This window comes from Jatropha curcas, chromosome 4, assembly GCF_041381405.1.
Source record: "Jatropha curcas cultivar XTBG-Jc1 chromosome 4, XTBG_Jcur_1.0, whole genome shotgun sequence".
Taxonomy (NCBI): Eukaryota; Viridiplantae; Streptophyta; class Magnoliopsida; order Malpighiales; family Euphorbiaceae; genus Jatropha; species Jatropha curcas.
In genome coordinates this window covers 24,787,882-24,808,225 of record NC_143154.1, presented here as the reverse complement: position 1 = coordinate 24,808,225, position 20,344 = coordinate 24,787,882, and the positions used below count along the sequence as shown (strand labels likewise).

At 32.7% G+C, this 20,344-nt stretch overlaps 3 protein-coding genes and 1 non-coding gene across 7 annotated transcripts; 3 read left to right on the top strand and 1 right to left on the bottom strand.

The window, feature by feature from the left end:
* The first annotated feature begins 87 nt into the window (after positions 1-87).
* On the top strand, positions 88-7,752 carry LOC105638599 (senescence-associated family protein). Of its 3 annotated transcripts, XM_020681095.3 has the most exons (14): positions 88-518; positions 692-909; positions 1,715-2,110; positions 3,436-3,591; positions 4,012-4,085; positions 4,486-4,562; positions 4,749-4,820; positions 5,689-5,757; positions 6,010-6,056; positions 6,188-6,317; positions 6,400-6,468; positions 6,566-6,669; positions 7,249-7,324; positions 7,411-7,752. In XM_020681095.3, the coding sequence occupies exons 3-14, from the start codon at positions 1,776-1,778 to the stop codon at positions 7,570-7,572; spliced, it is 1,371 nt and encodes a 456-aa protein (XP_020536754.1). In that variant the 5' UTR covers positions 88-518; positions 692-909; positions 1,715-1,775; the 3' UTR covers positions 7,573-7,752. The 3 variants fall into 3 exon arrangements, with proteins under 3 accessions (XP_020536754.1, XP_012077814.1, XP_012077815.1); XM_012222424.4 differs by lacking the exon at positions 692-909 and having other exon boundaries at positions 89-518; XM_012222425.4 differs by lacking the exons at positions 88-518; positions 692-909 and having other exon boundaries at positions 1,731-2,110; positions 3,439-3,591.
* Positions 7,753-11,360: 3,608 nt separating this feature from the next.
* LOC105638600 (caldesmon-like protein (Protein of unknown function, DUF593)) lies at positions 11,361-15,254 on the top strand. Of its 2 annotated transcripts, none has more exons than XM_012222426.4 (4): positions 11,361-12,622; positions 12,724-12,906; positions 13,043-14,427; positions 14,750-15,254. In XM_012222426.4, exons 1-3 carry the CDS (start codon positions 11,521-11,523, stop codon positions 14,389-14,391), a joined length of 2,634 nt encoding a protein of 877 aa, XP_012077816.1. In that variant the 5' UTR covers positions 11,361-11,520; the 3' UTR covers positions 14,392-14,427; positions 14,750-15,254. The 2 variants fall into 2 exon arrangements, with proteins under 2 accessions (XP_012077816.1, XP_012077818.1); XM_012222428.4 differs by having other exon boundaries at positions 11,362-12,622; positions 13,094-14,427.
* Positions 15,255-15,531: 277 nt separating this feature from the next.
* LOC105638602 (uncharacterized) lies at positions 15,532-18,081 on the bottom strand. Its single transcript, XM_012222429.4, has 5 exons — positions 17,878-18,081; positions 17,728-17,777; positions 17,424-17,550; positions 16,421-16,525; positions 15,532-16,339 (listed from the first exon to the last, which is right to left on the bottom strand). The coding sequence occupies exons 1-5, from the start codon at positions 17,990-17,992 to the stop codon at positions 15,714-15,716; spliced, it is 1,023 nt and encodes a 340-aa protein (XP_012077819.1). The 5' UTR covers positions 17,993-18,081; the 3' UTR covers positions 15,532-15,713.
* A 1,720-nt stretch (positions 18,082-19,801) lies between these two features.
* LOC119369840 (small nucleolar RNA U3) lies at positions 19,802-20,021 on the top strand. The gene has a single exon (XR_005177412.1). It is a non-coding gene; the product is annotated as a small nucleolar RNA U3 (small nucleolar RNA).
* The last annotated feature ends 323 nt before the right edge of the window (positions 20,022-20,344 follow it).

Genomic DNA, 20,344 nt, shown 5'->3' with positions numbered 1-20,344 from the left:
CGGATTAGCATGGTGATGTGTTGTCTTTCTCTATTGTGATTATTATTCCAGCAAGCTAACATCTTTCATTCAGTCCAGGCAATTCTCAGTTGGTTCTTGTCACCAATACGAGATGTCCAAATTAAACGGATAAGGAGTTGATTGATTGCTAAACAACAAGACCCTTGGGAATTTCAGCTATAGGTGGAGAAATTCAAAGTTCGTAGTAAGAGACAAGCCAACCAAGCAGCTGATTGGCTCTCTTGTATTCCAAGTCCCCTGTCTATTCTATTCATTATTAGTGACTGTAATGGGCTTCAGCCCTCTTTCATCTCATCAATATGTTGATCTTTCACTTTTATCAGTTTTATTGTCTGCTAGTGTTGGCCCTCACTAGGCCACATCCTTTGCTTGTGGCTGCTATTTCTTCTTCCAACTCTGTGGGACCCATGTCACCCACTAAATTTCCATATATAATCAAAGGTTCAAACTCTGTTTCAACTTCTCCGTGTCAGAGAAACCAGTGCTGCTTTCTTTAGGTCAGTAGTTTGCTCTCTTTGCATTTCTTCATTTCAATACTGTTCTGATTAAATTTTTTTTAACACTGTTCTCTTGTGAGTTCCTTTTATTTCTGCTTCTAGTTGTTATTTTTTATTCAAAGTTTGAAATTTGAGGTTATCATTTTACTGTATCTCGATTTTTATATGCTCAGCTTGCAGTGAAGTTTTTTAGCTCAGAATTTATGGATTTCTGCTGAAGGGCTTGTATTTGCTATAGAAGGAAATTCTTTTTTTGATTGAATTGTGTGGGAAGTCTCTGTAATTTTGAAGGCTTCATGATTTGTTCTTTGTGGTTTATGGTGATAAAACATGTGATTAGCATTTTACCACGATCAGATTCTTGGAAATATGGCGCTTTTATATGCTCTCAGTTAAGAATTTTTCAAGACCAAATTTTGATGCAGAAAGCTCTTTTTAAGTTTTTAATGGTCACTGAGCTCATGCTTGGATCCTGGATTATTTGTTTATAGTGGAAGTAACTGATATTCACAGGCCGATTCTGAAATTATATAAGAACATTTCTAGAATTAAAAATTTTAAGCTCATAGTATGTGAAATGATCATAATCGGGGGTGACTGAATTCTTGAACTTGACTCATGCATGGAGCCTTATGCCAATGCTTTTCCTTAAGCATTAACCAAAAGTAAAAGAATTACTTCTGATGCACATTAATGTCTAATATCTTGGATTTTGAAAAATGACTGGGATACAAGCTCTAGAGCTGATGTAGCCACAAATATGGATGGATTATTTTGCACTTTTTATGGTTTTATTTGACATTTATAACGTCTTAAAACTTGATGTATTTGTGAATCCAATAGTAAGGAAGGTGTTGTAGATAAGAAATCATCTTGGACCACTTGCATAAAGTGGTTTCTGTTCTGCACAGTACTAGTATCTATTTTAATGCAAATGTTGTGAATATGTAGTCTTTCCAATAATTAAAAGAAATTAGATGTGCTGAATTCGTCCCCTCTTTTCATTTTCATGTTCATAAGCATAGATGTATATTGGAGAATTTGCAACAATGGAGTTTCATGAAGTTTTTGTTATCATATCCTCCTCATATGGCCTCTAGGCTAGGAGTATTTTAGAATTTCCTTCTCTTAAGATTTTTCACATATAGTACAGACAGTATTTGACAGTATAAATAATTTTCTTGTTCTCACTTCAGCATTGAGCTGCTGTAAGGAAATGCTGGTTGGTATCAATTTATTTTTGTGTTGATCTTTCCCATGGCACTTAAGGCAAGCAAGATTTCAAGCAGTGCTTTTGTGACTCAGAGGACAAGTACCCCTAGATCAAATAGAGTTATATTTTCTTTTGCCAAGTCACCGCCACAAAGTAAGTTACAACCTATAAATCAAGGAATTGAGCTGTGGCAACTAAGCAGTGCACATCTCTTGACAACAAAATTGGTTTCAAGTGAGAATTTGTGGGGAATACATGGACAGCCTGTTAGTTTCACTGTCTCTCGGAAATCTTTTGCATTATGCCAATCAACGCGAACTCCTGGAACTGAAGAAAAAGAGTGTGTTAGACCTTACAGTGATTCTTCTGATGTTTCCAGGTCATATTATTTAATCATTTATAGTTTAACCTTAGCCAAATTATATTTCTTGCTAATTTATGCTTAGGTTCCTTTTCTTTATATAATTTCTATGTATGGTTTATTTCTTTTTGTTACTGTTTTGATGTTGAAGTAAATGACTACTTTCATTTTTTTTTCACACCCAAAAGGATGTACTGGTATGATATATGACTAATGGTGCACGGTGTTATAACATGGATAATTATGTTGGAATAGCAAGTCCGACCATCTAACATGTGAAACAGATTGGTCAGTCATAGTATTGTGCTATTACTCCTTAGTCTCCACTCAAGTTGTGATTGGTGAAATATGTTCAAGATACAATCGGGTTTTAGTTGCACCATTTGTGAAAAGGAAAGCACAATCGAATTTGTTTATACATGTGTGGAAGCAGTAGGACCAAATGCTAAAGTAATGAAAACTTCATGTTTGCTTCTGCAAGCTGAAGCATAATGTGAACATGCATGCATGCACATGGGCCTTTTGGAAAAGATAGATTCTTTTGTTAGTCTTGAGATTGTTACTGCACAAGCCATCATATCCAAACATGCTAGAAACGATGCCTACATGGAGAAATGTCTTTCCTGCAAAGTGCATGTGTACTCATTTCCAGACAATAATATTGTCCCCCAAGTTAGTTGAAGAACTTCACACATTTAATATGCAGTTTTGCTGACTTCTGAAAATTACTTGCTTAAATTTTTGTGATTATTCTCTAGTTTTGAAGTGGTCTTGATGATAATCCTCACTTCAAAAGTTAAAACCTAAAGGTTTAATAAACTGGAAGTGATAAAATGCTATGCATTGAATAGTTAAAGATGTGATCTTAATTTTCCATGGTGAAGTAACTGATTCGGACAACTCTCAGTTATATAAAAACTTAACTTTATACTTGCTCATGCACAAAATCTTGCATTTCCTTTTGGTGCTTTTATAAATATATTGACCTAAGATATATGAATTAAATATGATTCCTTCAAAGAGAATTTCCTATTCTTTGTCTGCACAACAATTAGATGTGCCCCAGTATATTTGTGGCATGCCTGTCACTTCTCTTAATGGAAATATTCTCAATGTTGTTGTTATGTTCACTAAACCATTTCTTTCTGTTGCTTCCTTTGTTTATGTTTTCCTTATTTTCTAAAGTATTAACCTTCCAAATGATCTATTCATTTGTGTATGGAATAGGAACTAATGCTTCCATGCCCAATGATTCGCTGTTCTATATATCTCCAATTTTGCTGTTGTTGAGCGTTCAGAGACTCAGTTGGAACTTTTAACTGATAATGAACTGTTTTTTACAGCAGTGCACAAAATGGAGAGGAGGAAGATGAGTGCTCCATCATGCCTGGGAGAGTTATTCACTCAAGTCAGGGCTTAGCTGAAGCTTGTAAATTTGTACATAATGATGCAAAATTTGTAAATGAAAGAGCACGCAATGACATTATCTTACTTTCACGGTAATATATTGTGCCCTTTTTTCATTTGATCATAATTAATTAAACTTATCAGTTCACTCATAGCCAGTAGTAACTGTTAGCATTACATGATAAGAATGCTACCAGTCTAGAACATTTCAGAATTTTGAGAAATTATTTAGAAATCGCCAATGAGGTCTGAAATATTCGAAGGTTCTTCATAAATTGTGAAATTTAGGCACCTTTAGCCCCTCTTTACAAAAGCATTTATCTAATAGTTGAAAATCTTCCAAAAACTCCAAGTTTTCTCTTTTCTGCTGAATTGTTCAATTTACTGTTGCTTAAAGAAGTAGAATAATAGTAGCTTGGCTCCATGCACATTTTAATATCATGTCCTCTCTGTTTGAATGTTTTTTTAATGTGTGGATATCTGTATTCATGATTTTCCAATTTATTTGATAGTGGGATTATGAGGTTGGATGCCCGTGTACGCAAAGATTTTGCTATTCTTGGTTCAGGATTTCTTAAACTTGATGGTAAATTCTTTTACCTTTTTTCTAGAATCAATAACTCTTAGCTGAAGGCATTTGAAATACCACCTATCTATTACCATCAGAATTTTGACACCAAAGTACAAAAAGAATTTCAATTCTCCAGAGCATCTGAAATGGGCCTATTATTTCCATTCATTACTTACTGTTCCTGAAGACTTTAGTTTTCTTTAAGTTTGTGGGAGAGAGAATTGCTTTTTAGGAAAGGGGAATCATTGATTTCTATTATGAAGTAGGCAGTCAACTACTAGGCTATTTAGTTGAGGTTTTTCTACATGGTGATGAGAAAGCAAAATGAAAATTCTTCATTTTTTTATGATGTAAAATCTTTCCATGGGGCCTCTAATATGTTTCTCCTTCTCGTCTTATCTTTCTCCTGTGGTAGCTCGAGCGAGAGAGGATACTGAGAAAATTGACCGCAACATGAAGAAAAAAGCTGAACGTCTTCAACATATTGCTAGCGTATGTACATATAGAAATTCTTTTTTCCTTTTTTTATTGTTGAAATCGAAATTCAATTTTGGCTAAATTGAGACAAAGGCTTGTAAGTCAATCCCAAGAAGGCATGGACCAAAGCTCACACATACTCATGGATTACCAGCTTAAAAAATTTTCTAAAACTGTTTTTGATTATCTTATCACTTGCAGATTTTAAAGGACAGAGCCCAATCTAGATTGAAAAGTGCTGCAGATAAGCATTGGAGTGATGGAGCCTTAGAGGTGCCTGCCTCTGTTCTGTTTCCATTGTCTTTTCATCATTGCTTCTTTTAATTAATGATTCACAACGAAACTTGTTTTATATCTCAATACTTCTGAAGCCACATCACGACCTGTTTATGGTAGTACTAACAGCTGCTTGCTCTTGTATTTTATGTTCAAACCATCACCATAACTGCCACATCCTCCATCACCATGTTTCTCAAGTTAGATGTCACCATTTGCACATACAGGTGCATGCCCATGCATAAAAAATTTCTCTCCCTCTCTCTCTCTGTTTTTTTTTTTTAAGTTCACCTAGCCTCATGTGATAGAAAGTATGACAGAAAACAGAGAATGAGGTCACACTTCGCTTCTTGAAGGGATATTTTTATGTAATATCATAGTTCTTATATTACGTAGATCTTATTGAACTAAGATCAATGGAACTTCTAAGGGTGTTTTATTGGAATGTGCTGAATGTCAATATTTGCACATACAAATTGCTGATTCCAGCTTTGGAGATGAGGGAAAAGAGAAAGAAAATGCAGGAAAAGGTTTTATCAAGTTGAGAAAATGTGAAGAAAAAAAATTAACAGAAATGTGACAGTATACAACATAAAAAATAGATCTATGCAGGGGGAGAGATGATTTGCCTTGAAAAAGATGGATAAAAATGGATTAGATCTATGGAGAAGAATAGCTATCGAAAGATTGAATAAACAGTATAAAATAAGCAAAGGAATTGCTAAATTTGAGTGATTTATACACCAGTTCTGATGTTTGCATATTTAAATGTTTTGATGTGTTCCAAAGCGGTCAATATACATTATAAATGATACAACAATTTGATGTAATATACCTTCATGAAACCTCTGGAAATTTTTTCCAGGCTGATTTGCGCCGTGCTGACTTCCGTGCCAAGCAAAGAGCAATGGAAGATGCCCTAATGGCTTTGGAGGTAAGCCCTTTGTGAATTAATTAGCAGCATTGATATGTGAAAGTAAAAATTGTATGGTTTAGGACCAATGGACCTTGACTGCAATTATCTCAACATGGGTTAACTTGCTTAAGTTTTTAGTATTGCAATTATCCTGTAGTAACTGCAAGTATATTTCCTCTTCTTCTTTTTTTTTTTTTTTTTGAAACAATGTTTCTTCTTCTGCTTCTCATTTTTTCTGTCTCCCTCTTGGAATTCATTTTGTCTGTGCAGTTTGTCAAGAATATTCATGATTTGATGGTGAGCAAGTTGTACAAATTGTAAGTTCTTTTGTTAATGGATGTCTTCCTCGTGCCTTTCATTTTTTAATTTTATTTTTCAAGTTCTCCCTTGTTGCTCCAAATTTTTGAACTCCTGAATCACTAATTTCTAAGATGCTATTGAGTACCAGCCCTCTGCAAAGAGAAAAGGGTTCACCATCAGCTAATGACTTTCTTGGACGTATAATGCTTGAGAAAAACGGAAGGAATTTGGATTTCTTCCCTGGAGAAGTTTCTACTGATCGAATTACTGCTATTCAGGTCCTCCTTCTCTCAGCCAACAATATGCAATTTTCTCCCCCAATTCTCTCAGTGGTCATAATGTACATTTGATAATGTACAGGAAGCTTACTGGAGTATGGCATCTGCTTTTTCTGAAGCTGATGGCATTGACTATACTGATCCCGAAGAGGTTTGACACTATGTTTATCTTCCTAATACGGTAGGCAATTGATTTTATTTTGAGTTCTATATTTGCTTATTTATTGCCTCTTTCCTCTTTGGAGCAGCTAGAGTTGTTGATTGCAACACTCATAGATCTTGATGCTATGGATGGTAAAAGCAGTGTATCATTATTGGCAGAATGTTCAAGTTCTCCAGATGTTAATACAAGGTAAACCTACTTGAGCAAATATTTCATGTTCTTGTCAATGCTTCCCCAAAATTGTCTCCAATTATTTGTCTTACCTGGACAATTAACTGCTTTTCCACCATGGATGTTACTACTACTGTTTTCATAAGTATTTTGTTTTATCATAAGTAACATTCACAAGGCATCTAACAATATATATTAAGGATTTAACTCGCAAGTTACTGATCATGCATTGACTGAATTCTGAATCAGTAAGTATAAGCAGAGCATTAATGATCTTCATGGAAACCTAATCCCTTGTTTATTATTAATGAATTTGTAATATATAATTCATTTATTAGATTTTTAAATTTTTTTTCCGTGTATAAAATTGAATTCAATGGGGTGAAATAAACATTTTCAGTCATGCCAAAACATGAATATAAAATTCTAGATGAAAAGATAAAGAATTTTACACTTTTAGCAAACAAAATTTCATTTATGCCAAACAGAGTCTCAAATAATTTTAGACTTTTAGCTTTTGAATACTCACGTAACACCCTCCCCTCGCATCTTTCTTCTTCCCTTTGGTAACTTATTGTTAGTTTTATTCCGTTACAGGCAAGCATTGGCAAATGCATTAGCCGCAGCCCCATCAATGTGGACACTTGGAAATGCAGGCATGGGAGCATTACAGGTTAGTTCTCTTTCTGAAGTTTTTAACTCAGTTGTCATTATCTTCCCTAAAATGGCAGCAATTTGCATTAATGACATTCATTACAGAGGCTAGCAGAAGATAGAAATCCAGCAATTGCTGCAGCAGCCTCTAAAGCAATCTATGAACTTAAAAAACAGTGGGAAATAGAGGAAGGAGACAGTTGGAGGTTTATGATGAATCAAAAATTTGAAGAGGAAGAAGATAACAATGATAACGATACTGAGTAAGAGAAACATACATACACTTAAACTGTAGATATCTATGTAGGATTATGAGTTGCAGGTTAATCCATCTAGTGATCACTACAGGCAATGAATGCTGATGTAATGCAAAAGGGCTCTCATATTCTGATAGTCCTTTACTATATATATCCAAGTAATGTTTAAAGGATTCTTATCTGCTTCCAATTTATTTGTTAAGGTCATTTATGAGTAGGCATCAACTACCAATATTGCACCTTATAAACCCCAAACCCACCCCCCCCCCCCCCCCCCCCCAACACATTAGCTAGAATATAATCTCAGTTATGTGTAATAGAGTTTCATGAGTTCGTGAGTAAGGTACATCTTCCAAATTGTAATTGTAATGATACAATTGCATTTAACTGAGACTATTTTTTATAGTGTTCAATAACATAACGTTTGAACTAACTTTTAGAGGTTAAAATAGTATTTTATAAAAAGTTAACTCAGATAACGTTTAGCTTTTAGCGTTCTGTGAAAAATAACTCAAACAGTTAACAGTTAGATGTTACTAAAATAGTTAATCGTTACTAAAATAACTAGTTCTATTGAACAGACCCGTACTAGAACCAGTCAAGCACCAGCTTTCAAGAAAGCACACGATAGTTCTTGCAAATTCAATGTGGATGGTCCACCAATTGACCTCAAATAGGCCATGCTTGACCAACATCACATATTGAAATGGCAAAATCTGGACTTCAATTGGGCCCAGAAAAAATGGTGGGTCGCATACCATATGGTTAGATCACACCAGTGGTCTTTTTCCATTTTTTCATAATTTTTGATACATTAGAAATTCTAGAATAAAAAATAAATGGAAAAAAAGCTCGCTAAGATATAAATTATTAATCTCTTGTACGTCAATTTATTTTTTGTTTTCCACTAGAATTCTTATACTTGATAATTAGGGTTTAAGTTCTTAATACTTGTGTATGCTCATCTACTTTTGGAATTTTGGTCCAGTAACCCTTTTCTAAAAAAAATAATATAAATTTCATGTAATTAAGAGTTGTAATCAACTTGAGATTTTTTAATTAACAATTTCTAATTTCTTTAACCCAAGAATGAACTTTTCAAAAGCTAAAGAGGAAAAAAGGGAAAGCAAAAGCAGAAATAGGGACCATAATCACAAACTAGACACTACCTTCATAACAGCTTTATTTACAGTAGGACTATTAGGTCACTATCAAAGGCCCTTAATTTGATCTACTTTCCCTCCTTTTCAACTTACTTTTTTTTTTTCTTTGATATGAGCCTTTCCATAATGTCTGCCACTGTATGACTCCTGTGTTTCATCATTTCTTTTGCCTTTTACTTTTATTTTAAAAATAGAATCCCAAGTTTTCACTTTTTACCATTTTTTTTTTTTTATCTTTTTATTTAAATTTCTCCAGTGCATGAACTTAAATCAACATTTGACTGTGATGCTATAACCACAATACTCTGTTTATTTGACATTATACCAAAAATTCCTCTTATTATCTTAATGAAAACATTTCTTTATCTTATCTACAATTGCATTCCTATTGTTTTCTATACTTTCCTCATCCAAAAGAATTCTTTACTACTCTTCATTTCCCTTTCATGAATAAGCAGTTTATGCATCCGAATTAATTATAATTAAGCTTTACATCGTCATTTGATAATAGCATTTAATGTAGTGTTTAGAGTTCAGAGCCAATTTACGAGATATTATTTCTCTTAATATTTATTGAAAATCTGATATTAAAATAATTAATAATTATTTAAATAATTTTTTTCGTTGACTATGAGCTTAAAATATATAGTTAGAAGTTGATTTTTTTTTTCTTTTAATAAATTTGTTATTGTTCAATGATTTAATGGGTTCAATCCCACTTTGTGACTCTTTACATTATTGAAAAAGAAAAAAAAAATCTTACGATGTACATGAAACTTTAACGAAGAATTTTTTTTTTACCAGGCTTCAGCTTTAATAAATTAGGAGCATTCCTTTGAAACAAAGTAAACAAGATAAGAATTCTCATCAATGGAAAAAGAAGAAGAAAATTAAAACATCATAAAAAGTTAAAGAGAAAAAAAATTCGAGCTAATCCCATAGTTAACCTGATCCGTAGTGGCGGGTAAACCCAGAAAATGAATAATCCGATTTTACCTTTGAATCATTTAAAATAGAGATTTGGATTGAACCGATTAATCTGTTATTGAACTAATTGATCTGTATAGAGCTGGTTGACCTAAACTGATTTTTTTTTTTTTTGTTAATTTATAATTATTTTATAATATAATTAATTAATTAATTAATATATATTATTAATATTTATATGACTCTAATTGAAATAGTGACCGGCTAGTTAAACTAATAATCTGCCAATCTTATTTTCTAGCCAAATCAATACTCAGATTGGGTTTAATAACACTAGGTTGACTATAAAATTATTTATTTATTTATTTTTCACGGGAGATTCAATAAATGAATGAAAAGAATATAAAAAATTACAAGTAAGAATAATATTTTCTTTAAATAAATTTATTAAATTAATAATAATTTTTATAATGAAAAGTACTTAAATCTGAGACTTTTACTATCTATAATATTTATGGAATACGGAAAAATTAATCAGACCAGAGTTAATTGGTTGAGAAAATTTTTGATTGATAAGGTAATTTGTTGCTGTTTATTATTCTCTTTACTACCTTTCATCCTTTGGTAGGATAGCATAAAACGACAAAAGAAGAAGAAAGATATTTTTTTAAAAAGAGAAAAATTAAAGAAGAAGATATTAAATTGATTATTGAAGAGACAAGCAAAATAAACACTGCAGAAAATACGGATTTGGATCAATAATAACAAAATTATTCAACAATTTAAAAAAAAAAAAAAAATATCAAGCAAGATGAGATGCCAAGAGCGTCTGTCTTAACGGTGGCACTGCAGTGGGCCATCCATCCATATTCTATGTATACAAAACCTGGCCCACTAATCCAAGGTGGTGGGCCATATCCCTTGCGCGTGCTGTAGGCGAAATCAATTCAGGTAGGACCAGCGTATGCCTGAATTGAAAATGTTTGGTTGCAATGATAGCCTTATTCCAGATGATATTTTGAGGCTGCTTAACTAATTTTAGGATATCTGAATTATTTTCAACATATATTTAGTTGCATTTGAAACATAATTAGTAAAGATTAGGCGGTTATATCAATGAATCAGCGTAAAATATATTTTCAGTTAAATTTTATAATTACCTATATTACTAGAAGGTAATAAAAATTGGCATATCAATATGATTTAAGTTTATAAATAAAATAAAAAATTTATAATTTAGTTTAAGTTTGAACCATCAAGCAATCGCATCCACTTAATAAATCTTATTTAGATTCCATCAGGAAATCAAATACTAGTCGAGTGCTGACAATCAACACTCCTAATGAGTAACCTTTATAATTCTTTAATGAATTTAATAAGTTTCAATTAAGAACGTAATCCTCAATTATTTTTTTTTTACTAATTTAAGCATCAGAGTGTTTATAGGTACCTCGTTCGACAATGCTCCTGTCTATTATTTTTACTTTCAATCTATAATTTCAATTTTCTATTCACAAACATGCCCATAAACTTATGGTTGGCGGAAGATTTAAACAAAAAAAAAAAAAAAAAATCTTTAAATTAACCCAAATTTCACTCGAGTTGAAGCACCAACCTCAATGATAGTCTCAGCTCTCATATGCAAGAGATATATCACAATTAACAATATAAAAATGTGTTCAATAAACTAATACTACAAGTATAAAAGAAAAAAAAGGAAAAAGAAAAGAAAACACAACAAATCTCAGTATTTGTTGATTTGTCAAAGCATAACAAACTTTCTCCATTTCCTCTTAACCTTTTCCTCTCTCTCTTCTCTTCTGTGTAAATAGCAAAAGAAAAATTTTCCATTTTCTATAGCAGCAGCCATGGCTCCAAACAAGTTTGCAACAATGCTTCAAAGAAACACACACAAACTAACTGTAATTCTAGTTTATGCATTTCTTGAATGGATCTTGATCATTCTCCTTCTTCTAAACTCTTTCTTTACTTACCTTATAACCAAATTTGCCAACTATTTTGGCCTTACACCGCCTTGTCTATGGTGTTCAAGGGTTGATCATGTCTTAGAACCCCAAAATAACACCAACTCTTACAGAAATCTTATATGTGAAACTCATGCCAATGAGATTTCCAAGCTCGGGTATTGCAAGAGTCATCAGAAACTTGCGGAAAAACAAAGTATGTGCATGGATTGCTTGGCTAATTCGCGGCCAAATCAAAGTGAAGATACTACTATTAATGGATTAATTACGAGAAGGATTGCATTTCTTTCTTGGGTAAGCACTAATACGCTTGAAAATGGTGAAAAGTTATGTTCTTGTTGTAATGAGAACTTGAACAAGAATCGCTATCCTTCTTACTTGTTGTTCAATACTTCTTTGAAGACTTTAAGGTATACCCAGAAAGGAAATATAATTATAGATTATGCAGACAATGGAAATGGGTGTAAATTGCTGAGTAAAGATAATAGTTTGGAGATTGAAGAAAATTATGATGGAGAGGAAGAACATAAAATGTTGCTGTCTGATGTTGGAAGTCTTGGCCTTAAAGATTCTGCAGAGAAAGAGTGTTCTGTGTCTGAATGTGATGAAAAAGAAGCAAATGGAGATGATCGGAATTCTGCTTATCAGGGTTTTCTTGGAAAAGATCAAGATAGTTCATTTGAAATGATTAATTATATGTGTTGTGAGAGAAATAATCTTGAAGGTGAATTTAATAGGTTAATTCCTGTTGAATTGATTGATTCATCAACTTTTACAAACCTTGGATCTTTCATTTTGAAGGAAGAAGATGTGGAAAATTATGAAAATCTTGAAACTCCAGTTAAGTTAAGTTTTGCAGAAGTTGAAACTTTAGATCTGCAAGAAATGAAAAGAGATTGGGTTAGTGAACAAGAAACTCAGTGTTCATTTGTCGATGACAACAATGTCAATATAGCAGACACTAAAGAACAAGAAGACCTTCCAGGTAAACAAAAATCATTCATTTTTTGAAATTTCTTTCTTTCTTATACTTTTTCCTTAGTTCTTGAACATTCCGCAATTAATTTAAAAAAAAAAAAAAAGCAGCTCGGGAAGAAAGAAAAAACGACTTCAAACTGTTGATTGATGAAATTGATTGTTCAATCAATCAACATGAAGAACGAGACTCAGCTCCTTCGTTGACATGCATGCAAGAAGATAATCACAATTCAACAAAAGAAAATTGTGCAGAAATTCCTGATGAAACATACATGGCTCATAAGGAACTTGGTATGTAGAAATCCCTCAAACATTAAACAAAAGGTGTATTTGTTGCATTACATCATATCACAATTTACCAAATATTTGCTTAATATTTGGAAAAACCTTTATAAGAAAATAGACCTAATGTGAAATTTGATTTCAGCTGATAATATGGAACAAGAAGCTAAAATCCAACATTCTTCTATTCGTTCAGAGTCTAATGAAGCAGAGGACGAGAAATCCCCGGAGACGCCAACTTCTGTTGACAGTTTTCACTACTTGCACAAGAAACTAGTTGCATTAGACAAAAGAGAATCTGGGACAGAAGATTCCTTGGATGAAATGGAAGGTGGAGATCCAGTTCTAACTGTCGAAAAGCTGAAAACAGCCCTTAAAGCTGAAAGAAAGGTGCTAAATGCTTTATATTCAGAACTGGAGGAAGAAAGGAGTGCTTCTGCAATTGCTGCAAACCAAACTATGGCAATGATAAATAGGCTTCAAGAAGAGAAGGCAGCAATGCAAATGGAAGCATTGCAATACCAAAGAATGATGGAAGAACAATCTGAATATGATCAAGAAGCTTTGCAGCTTCTTAATGAGCTTATGATGAAGAGAGAAAGAGAGAAGCAAGAACTTGAGAAAGAATTGGAAGTTTATCGAAAGAAGGTTTTCGATTATGAGGCTAAAGAGAAAATGAGAATCATGAGAAGAAGTAGAGATGGAAGTGTGAGGAGTAGAAACTCTAATTCTTCTGCTACTTTTAGCAATTCAGAGGATATTGATGAGTTATCAATTGATCTTAATCGTGAAGCAAGAGATGAAGATTGTAGCGTTAATGTCTATGGAAATCAAGATAGCAGTAACGAAAATACTCCTGGTGAAGAAGTTATAAATTTGGAGGAAATAGCGTTAGATTGCGTAAAGCAAATAAGTGCACTTGATGACTCGTTGTTGGAATTTGAGGAAGAAAGGCTTTCTATTCTAGATCAGCTTAAGGCATTAGAGGAAAAGTTACTTACTTTGCATGAAAATGAACTTATTGAGGACGGAAGTAGTTTAAAAGGATTTGATGAAATCTGTGAATTAAGTACACCAGAAGAAAATGGGATTTCGCAGCACGAGTTATCCAAGGAAAAACATTATAATGAGAGGAAAACTATGGGTTCCATGGCGAAAAGCCTTCTTCCTCTTTTAGATGCTGCTGAAAATGAAAATGAACAAGGGTTGATGTTTGAAGAAAATATGGAATCTGAATTTCTTGAAATGGAAGACCTTTCAATTCCAAAATTTGAATTAGACAGCAAGAAACTTGCTCTTGAAGAAGAAGTAGATCATGTTTATGAAAGGCTGCAAGCTCTTGAAGCTGATAGAGAGTTCCTAAAGCATTGTATGAGTTCAATAAAGAAAGGAGATAAAGGAATGGATCTTCTTCAAGAGATTTTGCAACATCTACGGGATCTTCGAGCAGTGGAACTTCGAGTTAGGAACATCAGTGATGACCCTCTAGGATGAAGTTTTACCCAACAACTAAGGCAGAGAAGATGAGAGGTGAACATTAGTTTTTTTTCTTTATATTGTTAACAATAATTTGAGCTGTTATTGAGACTCTTAAACTATTGATTAGATGTTATTGAAGTTTATTTTTAAAGTGGATTTCATCTTTGCTAGTAATAAAAGTTCAAGCAACTAAAAACCACTTCCAAACTGCTTTTTCCAATATTCAAAATGACACATTTTCGGAAAAGCAATTTCAACTTTAATCCATACTAATTTCGTGTTACTCATTCCAAGAAGAACATAAATTCCAGAAAAACTGTGATTATTTAAAATATATATATATATATATAATTAGTTTGTTTTGATAATGCAGATCACTTTCTCATGGGGGAGCAGGAGAGCTTCACATTAAAAAACAAGCCAGAAAGCTGAAGGAACTTTTTCTGCAAAAATCCAGGAAATCTCATAATGGAATTGAGAATTTTCTTGGGCTGTTTTGTTTAAATTGGTGGTGGATGATATTTCAGACTAAAATACTGAAGAGTCCGCTGCAGGTTCTATATGACCTCTTATTGGGTTTACTACAAGAGTAGTATAACGCCCAAATTTTTGCAGTAACTCCTCCAGGAAGTCTTTTTCCAGCCAAAGGAGAAAGACAAAGAGGAGTGCACAAATCTCCTTGGTTTGAGTGTTTAGTTAGATATCTTCGAACTAAGGTGTTGTTAGTTTTCCAGGGAGGTAAAGATTTGAAGGGGAAGGGGAAGAGGAAGAAGGGTTAACTCTTCCATCTCCTAGTTTTCTCATTGACTATATCATATGGTTGCAGCAATGTGTTAATATTTGTGAGTATTAAAGTTCATGTTTGTTCTTTTTTCCAACACCTTGTGAAGAAATGTGAATCCCATCATTTTCCACCCCAAATTAGCAGAAATGGCAAACAGTTTGTTCATTTTAGATCAAAAAGTGAAAATTTCGCTAGTCAAGAATTATATAACTGGTTCAAATGGTAAACTACAAAGTATACAGAAAACACCTTCCGGTCTTGAATATTTTATGGATAAAGAAAACCAATGGGCTTTGGAACTTAGCATAATAACTGCATAAAGATATCTTTGTTTCAGATATATAGAGAGAGTTGAACGAAACAGGAGCGCATTCTGGAAATCTATAAATCATCACATTTCAGTAAATAAATTATTATTCAGAATTATTTTCTACAATCCAACTCTAACAAAACCTTTTGTATTCCAGAAAGGGAGCCTCCACTCCAAATATACAAAAAGTTTAATCAAGTGAAGCCAAAATTACCTCTATAATCCTTGCAAGAATAATAAAATCTACTCAACTGAAAACTCAAACAACATTGTGTGCTTGTACTTCTGTCCAGGATGAATGACAATGGAAGGAAAATTTGGTTGGTTAATGGCATTTGGAAAGCCCTGAGTCTCAAAACATAACCCTGAATGCTTTTCATAGACAGCCCCGCCTTTTCCAGAAACACCATTCACATAATTTGCAGTGTAGAATTGCATGCCAGGTGCATCCGTCCATAAGTTCAACACTCTAGAACTAGAAGGTTCCTTCAATTTAGCTGCATGTTTTAAGCCTGATTTCTCTTCTCCACTATCAAGAACATAGTTATGGTCGTACCCTAAACCGGGGACTTCACTGATCGAGCTTCCAACTCTCTTCTCTGAAGTAAAGTCAAAAACTGTGCCTTTAACCAGCAAGAACTCACCAGTTGGAATTGAGTCCTGATCCACAGGGGTTATGTGAGATCCCCATATCTGAACCAAATGGTCAAGCACATTTCCGGAGCTGTGACCTGCTAAATTCCAGTATGTATGCTGTGCTAAGTTAACTGGAGTGGGCTTATTTTTAGGCAATGCTTCCATGTCCAACCTCATTGATGTACTTGAAATTAGTGTATAAGTAGCAGTTACGGTAACATCTCCTGGATATCCTGGTTTTATAAACAAGTGAAACATCAGTATTGATATGGGAGCAATATAAAGAAAAGCACAAAAATGAAAAAGGAGCGCACCTTCCTCCCCATCACAACTTTCATACTTGAAGGTAATAGATGGCTTTTCACCACTTTTATGTTCGACAACATCCCATATCACTTTGTCAAATCCCTTATTACCACCTGAAGAAACACTTCAACAAGCTGTTAGTAATGCTGAAACACTTCATCCATAATAACTTCAATTTTACACGAAAGAACAAAGAAATGCCTTGTGGTAAAAAATCAAGGATTCACCAAGCAAAGGACTGAATTTGATCTTAGTTGCAGAGCCAGAAACTATAAAGCTGCAGGAACCAATTCCATATTTTGCCAAGTCCTAACTTTCTAGAACACTATAAAAACACATTATCCAGGATACAGTTTTTTGGCTTAACGTAAGGAAAAGAAAAAACTCCAAAAAACAAAAAAAATTGAAAAACAAAGATGATTACATTACAGACTCAAATCATGTTTTGATTACCAGCCATGTTACAAGGTAGATTCAGTTAATTCGTTGCACACAAGCGTTGAAAAATCATATGATCACAATGACATATTGGTTTACAACCTCATCATGAGGAGCTACACAAAATACTTCTTTTGTCTAATAAGTACACAGGTTATTTGTTTTCCTAATTAATCTGGAATACAAGCAATTTGTAATTGATTATACTATAGCAAAACAAAGAGCTAAACCTCGATTAGAATTTTGCAAAGATAAGTAAACTACTGGATAGAAAATGCTTAAAAATTTTGAGATTCATTCATTTTCTTAAACCAAAAAATTATTTAAAAAAACAAAAAAAAAAAAAAGAAGCAAAACCATAAGCTTCAAAATTTCAGTTCTTCTCATATTTTCCTAAAGCTTCTCCACAGCGACGCAGACAGCAGTTACTCAAGTGGATGAATTTTTTTAGGCCTCAAAAGCAATAGTTCCAGATGAAATTGGATTAAACTTGAATCAAAAGAGAGAAAAAAAAAAAAAAGATTAACGAACATTTAGCTCATCCATGAATTCATGAAATAATTTAACCATTACCATGGAGACTGTTAGGTCCATTGTTTACAGCCAAAGAGTAATCAACCCCTTCAAGACTGAATTTCCCTTCCTTGATTCTGTTTGCAACCCTACCCACAATACAACCAAAATAAGGCGCATTTCCTTTCTGCTCCAAACACAAATTTCAATCGATCAATTCACAATTATAAAGCTTTAGCTTCAAAAAATACATCAAATCATAACTATAATCTTTATCAAGAAACAGAAATTATCAATTAACTCGATACGTACCGCTAAAATCATAAAAATCCTAACTTTCTAATGAACAATTTAAAAAACTAACCATATATTCTTCTATAGAGTCAAATCCAAGAACAATATCATCAACCTCGCCTGCAAAGATCAATCCATAGACAAATTAAAAAAAAAAATGATACTCTCTTCAAGTACACTTGTTCAAAGAAAGAAAAGAAAGCTGAAGAAGAAAGAAAACCTTTTTTGTCAGGGACGAAGAGGGAAGTAATGGTAGCACCATAGTTGGTGAGATTAACACGAATAGTTCCATTGTTGAGTTCAAAGATATGAGCTTTTTGGCTTTGATCACTCATGGTTAATGGTTTCTCTTCTACTACCGTGGTTATATATATATATATATACACACAGAGAGACCAGAGGGGATTATACGAGTTAGTTGCGTGTAGTCAGAAAAATGATGACTTCGAAATTATATGGATTTGGATAACACTGTATCTAATAGGAAATTACTAAATCCATCACAAACAATATGTTCCTCAATTCCAGAACAGAAATTCGAGTATTTTCATAAAGAAAAAATAAATTCAATTTGGTAATTGTATTATAAAAAAAATTATTTTATTAGTTTTATTAATCAATATATAAAATATAATTTGATTAACCTGAAATGAAATATTTCAATGGTAACTAGCACTTGGAAAGTTAATCATCATCGTCATGGTTTAAATCATGATTTCAATCCACCATAACGGAAACTCCTCCCGGACCAGTCCCTTTGCCTCCGATTTGTGGCTATTTTAACGGTTACGGATCTGGAGAGATAAAAAAATCAATCGGATTACATATGATTCCCTATATATAATTTGATTAGTTTTATTTTTTATTATTATTTAATGAAATGTAAAATTTGCACACAAATGCAACACCAGATCATGTTAATAAAATGGAACTCACTCTCCTATACGACTCAAGTGAAGGAGAATTATACAAATTTTATATGTTGAATAAATACCTGACGTGAGATAACAATGTTATTATAATTATTTTTTATTTATATTTATTATAAAAAATAGTTAACAATGTTTTAATTATAAATTATTGGTATTCAAAATCGATTGACCATGTATCTAGTACTAATTAAATATTTAAAATTCGATACTAAATTAACTTATTATTATTATAAATATAAAACTCTAATTACTTAATTTTGTATTCCAAGCAAAATTAAAGTGTTGCAGAACCCTTTAAAAAAATTACCAATTATGATTTATGAAGCAAAAAATTATGGACCAAAAACTAGTTAAAAGAGTAAAAAATGTTACAAATATTCGCTTTTTAAACACGTTTAATAATGTGAATATATTAATAATTGTTAGTTGTTTTATCAGTGTTTCATTAAACGTTAAAATAAATAATTTCATTGTAATGTGAAACCAGATAAACTTAATTTCTATGTGCTGGTTAATTTATTGAAGAATTTTCCTAAATTATCCGATTAAACTTTTAGCAGCAGCTATAGCTTACTGATGGGAAGGGTGTTGGTTTAATTTGATAATTCTTACCTTTGGATTTTGAAAAAATAAGCAAAAAATAATAACTTTTCTTAGCTCTTATACCAATTACAAGTAAAATACGGAATAAAGAATTAATTTAAAATAATGAATCAGCGTTGGTTGAAATACTGAGATTTCTTTTCTCTTAATTAAATATCTCAAATTTAAATTTAAATATGAAATTGCCATGTTGAGAGACTTGTTCTTATATGAGTGATGCACTGTTCGAGCCGAACATAGTTAAAATTCAATAGATTTTCGAATACTCGTGATAATAAATAGGACAAAAAAAATATTTTGATAAACTCTAAATTTAAAAGCAAATTAGAATTATCTGAAAACAAAAAAATTTGTTACTAAATACAACTATAGTCTATAATTAAACTCAGGGCAGGTATATGATTGTTTGCACTCCAAGCAAATTAAGTAAGAACGAAAGATAATTAACTAATTAGCCCTTTTCTGCATCTTTCAAACGAAACTTCCAGAATAATAAGCCACAGCTCAGAGGGTCAATTCCGTCTTTCCGCCTCTCCATATTTGAATGAAAATCCCACCTCGGAAAGTACTGCTTCATAAATTAAACAACGTTTTTAGTACAACTAGATCATTTCTGTAGTCATGAACTGGATCCGTTCTTTAGGACCGTACCTCTGTATCCTTTAGTGCAAAGGAGACAGGAACCCACGTCTGATGGATGAATCATGACCGCGTGATCGGAGCGTGATGAGTAACGGTTTGATGATCCTCGTTGGGTCATCGACGCTGTAGAGGATCGTCCCTGGTTAGCTAAACCAACTAGGTTTGTCGCATGGCTGTCTGACAGATCTCTAACCGTCTTCACCTTTTTATCAAATTAATATAAGAAATATTGTTTTTCTTGTTTTTTTTTTCCCTTTTTAAAATTTTTAACATAATTGTATTAGATTTACAATATAATACACATAGGGTCATTCACATTAAGACGTAAGTTAATAAAGCTACACAACATTTTGAATAAGTTAAAAAAAAAAACTATATGATATTTTGATTATTATAAGAGTTACATAATTTAGTGAGTATAAAATCATTAGGATGTGATCCATTTCTAGATTGAAATAGCAACAAAAAGATAGGTTTCTAGTCAGGTATTCCTTACAATGGATGAACAAA